Source organism: Phragmites australis, chromosome 5 (genome assembly GCF_958298935.1).
Source record: "Phragmites australis chromosome 5, lpPhrAust1.1, whole genome shotgun sequence".
Taxonomy (NCBI): domain Eukaryota; kingdom Viridiplantae; phylum Streptophyta; class Magnoliopsida; order Poales; family Poaceae; genus Phragmites; species Phragmites australis.
Window position 1 is genome coordinate 13074583 of NC_084925.1, and position 7578 is coordinate 13082160.

The 7578-nt window shown below is 42.2% G+C and overlaps 1 protein-coding gene across 1 annotated transcript; it reads left to right on the forward strand.

The window, feature by feature from the left end:
- Positions 1–5907: 5907 nt before the first annotated feature.
- LOC133918803 (uncharacterized) lies at positions 5908–7231 on the forward strand. The gene has a single exon (XM_062362874.1). It carries the CDS (start codon positions 5920–5922, stop codon positions 6970–6972), a length of 1053 nt encoding a protein of 350 aa, XP_062218858.1. The 5' UTR covers positions 5908–5919; the 3' UTR covers positions 6973–7231.
- The last annotated feature ends 347 nt before the right edge of the window (positions 7232–7578 follow it).

Consider the following 7578-nt stretch of genomic DNA (forward strand, 5'->3'; position numbering starts at 1 on the left):
AAAAACTCACCATTGGGAATAGGATGTAGGTGCTGCACGAATCATCCAACAAGCTCCCTACTTAAATAAGTTTGGGACCCCAACACACCAAAAATTATCACAGAATCAAATAAATGCCGCAAAACTCATCAAAATAACATCATCTAGTGGTAGATTTTGAACTCACATGAGTCCAGCCGAACTTGATTTCACCCTAGAACTCAATCCCCCTACTAAATTGAAACCCTAAAAGAGAGAAAAACCGAAAAAGTGATAGAGAAATGAATGAATCGAACAACAAATCCATCAAATCGAGTGCCAAAACAGACTACTCGCTCAAATCGCACCTCCAAACCGCCAGTTATATAAGGGGATTGGGATGACAACAAGGGAGAAATTGATGGGGAACACCTCGTCGGTGCCTCACTTTAAGAATGAGAGAGAGAGAGAGAGACGAGTGGTTAGGAAGAGAGAGAGGTCTGTCGATGCCGGTTGCTATGCACAGTTAGGTTAGAGATAGTGGGGGAGGCGTGGACATTGAGGGAAAAAAATTTAAACCTGAAATGGCGGGTTGCGAGTGCAGTTCAAAAACCGTAAGGATGTTCAAAATCCAACACAACTCAACCAGATTAGCATGCTTCTCAAAGCACATCGAAGGGACAGAAAATAGACAGATTACACACCTAAAAAACTGTCGACAAACAAATCGCAAAACCGAAGAAATTACAGCAGCTGGTACAATGCATGAGATACAATCTCAACAAATCAAAGTAGTGTAGAGGTATCAGCAACTATTAGTTGCAAAAAAAGATACAAAACCAATCAAAATACAACAAATATTAATTTGAACTCGTGCCAGCGACAATCTGTGAACTCCCTCTAGTTTGTGCACCTCTGCCTCGTGAGCATCTGCTGAATCCGTTGCAGGTGTACGAGGTGAAAGAAATGGTTACTCGCAGGGCTCGGGTCCGACCTTTTATGATGGTCTGGTCTCCCATCTTCCCTGTGCTAAATGAATGATCTTGTGAGCTTTGTCTTTGGGTGATCTGTGTAATACTTTAGTCATTTGTAAAGGTTACAAAGTTAGGCAACGTGCATTGTTCTAATTGCTTCTTTAGCCATTTGGTTGTGATGTTTGACAATTTCATTATGCTTAAATATAGTTTAATGTTATATTTTTTATTTAACACCCCATCATGATCCATTAGTTGTGGAAAGAATTAGGACGGTTGCACTGGTGATTACCTCATTATATATGTGGTCATCCATCGCAATGTTTGGTATAGTTTTCGAATAGTTTAGATAGAAGATTAATTCCTTAGGCCATTTCATTGTATACTAGTTAAGTTACATTTCTGTTGATTGTTGTAAGATGAGTTAGAAATACTATAGCTCCCTATTTGTGATGATAATAGAAGCTTTTACGTGAGTTACTCTAGTAGAAGAAACTTTTTTATTCATGTTGAACTTAGTCAAGAGTATATGAATTAATAACCTATATTAAGCACAGAAACCAAAGGAAACAATAGTTCATTCAGTTGGTCAGGCTATTGGATTCCCACCTTAGATCACAGTAAAACATTGCTTCTGCTGTTAGCAGCAAATAATTATTTCCAGAAAAGACAAAATATAATAGTGTATGAGATCAAGAACATCAGCAATACCTAGAGCAACATCCACATTGCTTTTACCCAGTAATTTTGTGCTTTAACATACCTATGTACATCCTCTTTTTTTCAATAGCAGCTAACTAAAGCAGATAAAGCTAGTTGAGGCAGATAAGGGTAAAGGTCACAAGGATAACTGAAAAAAGTTTGTTTAGGCAGCACACTCACAACAAGTGCAAAAACTTGTGTGATATAACAATGAGAATTCAGGTAACACTTATAGCCGATTAGAGCACCTTGTATTTCAGACCAAGGTGTCATCAAAGTCCTGCAGATTAGTAACATCAAGTATTTAGTGAACAAAGGCTGCACTGATCCATGAAAAGAAACAAAAACTACATCAACCACTAGCTCGAAATTTAACTTATATGTCTGTATTGCCGTCACTTAAGGGTCCTATCTGACTAACTCATTCTCACCCTTCTAGCTTTTAGCTACCATCTTCTTGGCATGATAAAATATGGCACTGGAGCGAGTTTTCATATGCTCAACCTCCATATGGTGCACATTGTGACAATGGCATGTATTCAGTTATGATAATATAAGTGCAATGCATATACCAGATGGTATATGGTGGGGATAGATTGTTGTCCGAGTAAAAATACATATATGACATGTCAATTCAAAGCTCTAAAAAATATCACAGCAAAGTTTAATATTGTAGATATTAAATTTTACTGTGATAGATTGATGGTATATGGTGGGGATAGATTGATGAACGCTGCAAGTCAAGAGCCCCTGGGGTTGTAAGGTCGACTCCAGCAGAGGCGCCTTCCGCAGCTGCATCTCTGTACGCCGGTGCTACAGTGCGACTTTGCTGCTGCTGAGCGGAAACGGTGGCACTCCAGCAGACACTCCATCCAGCGCTACAGGGAAACGGATGGAAGAAATCGGTCGCAAATTTGTGGACAGAAATGGGAGCTCGCATTACTGTTTACAGAGTATGTTTGTAGGTCCGAGAAGATGAGAAGAATAATTGAAAGTAGGAAATATGATGCTGGAGATAGAAAAAATAAAGGATGATGTAATAGTATTAGAGGATACTGTAATAGTGTTATATGGAATGAAATTTTAGAATATGCACTGGAGATGGCCTAAAGCGAGGCGCGGAAGCGGGCAGATGGTTGTGCCGGCCGAATTGGCGGTGAGCGGGAGACAATGGCATCAGGGTCGTGCACAGTGCACGTTGGCGTGGCGCCGTGCACCGACTGCCTGCTGTGTGTGGGAGAAGCGCACAGATTCAGGTGACCCTGCCACGGAGGAGGTGCTCGACGTGTCGTCGTGGCCAAATTGGCATGTTACGCCCGGTGAAGCACACAGGAGCGCAACAGAGAGCCAACGAAGCAATCCAATTAAGTTACTGCTGCACAAAACATCTCAAATCTCTGCAAAAGACGTGAATTATTTCAGCGACTCCGTATCTCCTACCGCCCGTAAGTACAATCCACAATTCCACATCCACTTGTCAGTTAGCCTGAGGATGTCAAGGCGCAGCTGTCTACTTACTACAGCGAGAGCCCGGCAAGGAACGAGGCCCCGGTGGCGGGCAGCCAGGATGCGCCGGCGATGAACACGCTTACACGCACCGTGAACCTCTCCGCCTCCGTGGTGTCATTGATGATGCGATGGCCACGCCACGGCACGCGCCCAGCCACCCCCGCGCCGGTGTTTCCCAATTTATACCCTGCAGCAGCCATTTATTGACATACAAAAACGGTGTTTCCCAAGCTCGATTGGATACTATAATGGAAGCGCTTGATTTGGTAAGTTTGGCAATCTTTCATGTGCATAAAATTGATCTGCTATATTTTGAATCATCTAACAGCTGGCTGGTGCCTCACTTTTTATCTGTTTCATTATTTTGGTTAGCTGACCAGCTTTCTAGGGAATTGACTTTCTATTATATTCTTTTCTGTTTCTTTCAAACTGATAACCATGCAAATTTTCATTTTTGACTATTGACATGCCATGTTTTGCCTGTACAGTTTGTGTTCCTTAATCAACTTTGTGATGTGATCGTGGAGCAACTACGGGATCGTGTGGTTACAGGACTTCTGCAAGCGTCCCTGGTAATCACTTCAGATACTAATTTGAGATGGGGTTTTGTAACAAGTTCTGGACTACATTTCTTAAAAGTCTTTTGATTGGAAGGACGGCCTACTTCGTGTGATACTGGATGTTCAGCTTTTCAATGTTCTGTTCGTGTGATAGATACTGGATGTTGGTGAAAGAAGCCATGCCAAAGGCTGCATTTCAGTTTGGGGGTGCAGATGCAAGATGGCAGGAAGACCAGGAAGCAGAACAAGGACCAGAAGCTCACGAATGACCTCCACAAGATAAACAAGATCCTGGCTAGGAAGAAGGGCGAGAAAGATGGAGCAGACGATGGCCGCCATTATGATGATGATTTGCCTAGCGCGAACAAACAACGTGGCTGATGTTGTAGCTTTTTTCTCCTGTAGCGTAGTGTACTGTGAGAGTTACATTGTACTGTTTTGACGTCAGTTGGTATGTCTCTGTTTGCTGAAAAAATTTGTTTTCAAAATTGATGCTCCCTTCAAATCAGTACCATGTCTTGCTGCAAACAAGAACTATGTACGATTGTTACCAAAATACTGAATGCCACATAAATTGTAAGATTGTTTTCTTAACCAACAAGAAGGAATACTGCAGCAGCCATTTATTGACAATCCACACAAACGATCAATAGCAGTATTAATTTATTTTCTACTGCCATCAAACTATTTTTTTTCTGATTGGATGTAACACCCTTTGATTTTTCACTTGTTGATCGTCCTGGCAAATAAAATAGAAGCATTGGATTTAATGTACAAGGACTGGACCAGGAAGATCACGTAATTTAGAAAAGTTATCCAACTATCAAGCAGATAAATTGTATGAAACTTCTATAACTTTTGTTGCGTGTTGCCGTGGGGGGAGCAGATCAGCAAGAACAACCGGCCATGAAAACCGTCAAGATCAAGCTGTTCTTGGGCACCAAACAGCAGCAAGAACAAGAAGAGGAAGGAGGGGAAGAATAAAATCAAAGGGAGAAAGATGGCAGTCGGGAACTCTGGTCTTCTTGCCGATGTCGGAGTAGAGCCCAGGGGGCATGGCGGCGGGCGGCGCTCAGATTGCCGGTTTGGGGCATCGCTATCGGGCGGCAGCGTTTGTATTTGGGGCAACGGCGCATGGATGGCCTGAGAGGAAACAGAGACGGACGGCTCGCACAGAAGCAGCTCACTCGGCTCATGCGGTCCGACGCGTCTCGCTCGGCTTCGTCCCCTTGCTTTAAGATCACTGTTGTGGTCATGTGGCGGGCATCCGGCGGTACCACAGGAGGTTCCTGCAGGCTGCAGCAACACTCAATACAATTTTTTTTTTTCGCATCATGGACCCGGACTCCGACGCGGCTGCAACATAAGATGCCCAACACATTATGCGTACTCTTGGTGCCAGCCAAAATTGAAACGACTTGACATGTAGGCAGGTTGCATGACACAATGCGATGCAGAGTGAGCGCGACCTGACCTCCTCGCGTCCTGCATCAACCACTGCCCGGGCATCGGTAACGCGCGACAGTTAGAGCAACTCCAAAAGCAACTCCATATTTTACCATCCATATTCCCATATGAATTACCATCTATAAAGATTCCTCCTCTATAATACTCCACCACTCCAACAGCACATCCATATTTCACCCTCTATATTCTCTCTCTTATTTTTTAATAGTATTCTATAACTAACAATATATTTGTAACGACTATATTTTTGTAACGGCTATATTTCTAACGGTTATTTCTTCAACGGCTATTTTTTCAACGGCTATTTTTTCAGATTTATATATGTAAGTCCATTTGCTATTCTTGAGCTGTGTCTCATCTCCCAGTTCTCTTTGTCCTCTCCCACATATCTTTGTCTCCTCTCCAACATTGCAATGAGGCGTCGCAATATCGTCAAGCAAATTCTCATGGATTCGTCGTCGACCTCATCCGATGACGACGAACTCATTGTTGCTACAGCATTCCAAGTGCACGATGAAGATCAGCGTTTGAATGTTCGACGCCATGGCGGTTCCGTGCCAGGACATCGAGTAATTCATCGCGACAGAGAAGGCGGACATGCGAGACTATACCAAGACTACTTTTCAGAGGATCCCACCTACGGCCCGGCTATTTTTCGGCGCAGGTTTGTAATTAGTGAATATGTTTTTGTTCGCCCTTATTTTTTATCCTCTCGTCTCATTTTGTTATTATTTCTGCGCAGATTTAGAATGGCTCGTTCTCTGTTTCTTCGTATAGTACAATCTGTAGTAGAGCATGATAGCTATTTCATGCAGAAAAGAAATAGTGCTGGGATTCTTGGGTTATCTCCTTTGCAGAAGATTACCGCTGCATTTCGCATGCTAGCTTATGGAGTACCAGCGGATGCTACAGATGAATTTATTCGGATTGGAGAAAGTACTGCTATAGAGAGTCTTAAAAGGTTTGTACAAGCTGTTGTGGAAGTATTTGGTGATGAATATCTGAGATCTCCAAATAATATTGATACTGCTAGGTTACTTGAAATGGGAGAAGCAAGAGGTTTTCGCGGTATGCTAGGGAGCATAGATTGCATGCATTGGAAGTGGAAAAATTGCCCTGCAGCATGGCAAGGAATGTATACCGGCCATGTGCATGAGCCTACAATTATTCTGGAAGCCGTTGCTTCACAAGATCTTTGGATTTGGCACGCTTTCTTTGGTTTACCGGGGTCTCACAATGATATTAATGTCCTTCATCGTTCCCCTCTATTTGCAAAGCTGACCGAAGGACAAGCTCCAGAAGTAAATTACACCATCAATAGTCACAACTATACAATGGGCTATTACTTGGCAGATGGCATATATCCACCATGGGCAACTTTCGTGAAGACAATAACATCTCCGCAAGGGAATAAGAAAAAACTTTTCTCGCAAGCTCAAGAAGGTGCTAGGAAGGATGTTGAACGAGCATTTGGAGTTCTACAGGCTCGTTTTTCCATTGTTCGTGGACCAGCAAGGTTTTGGGATCAAGAGACACTTGGACAAATCATGACGGCTTGCGTCATCATGCATAATATGATAATTGAAGATGAGCGGGAAGACTTCGATTACGATCATGAGCCGGAAAACTTCCATTACGATCATGAGGGAGAAAGAGTGATAATTGAAGATGAGCACACCCCTGAGCTGTCTCAATTTATAGAGTTTATTAAGAACAATCATGATATCAGGGACCGACAAACTCACTCTCAGCTTCAAGATGATCTAGTCGAGCACCTATGGCAACTATATACAGAGTCGTAGTTCTTATAGTGTAAGCATTTGCAATAATGTAGTCGGAACCTATCAAGTAGTATTTTTATTATAGAGGGATGTACTGTTTTCAAATTATGTATGATGATGTATGCAGTTCTTTCTGAATTAATGTATCATGTTCTTTTGATACAACTTATAGTTCTAACAACAAATAGCTCGTACAATAAATAGTTCACATAACAATCATCAGTTACAAGGGGCACCGATTCGTATGCCCATATCAAATTTCACACTACTGAATTAGGAACATATCAAGAGTAGAACTCAGCGAATATATCACATACATTCCCCCCTCAACTGAATCAGTAAGCAGCTAGATAGAAAGTAGTTCAGCAGCCTCACATAAACTCCTCGATGCCAAACCTGCATAGTTGATAATGAATGTGTCAAGACTCATGAAAGGTCATAAACAATAAGTAAATATGATAAGAGATAAATATAAGAACTGGTACTCAAAGGCTCATCCATTCCAAATCATCTAGTACCAGATCCACTTGAACGCTGATTCATCAAAGATTCATACAGCAGCAAGACCACATTTGAATGGATGATGGGAGGCAGACAAATAGCAATTGACATAATCTTCAGATGCCA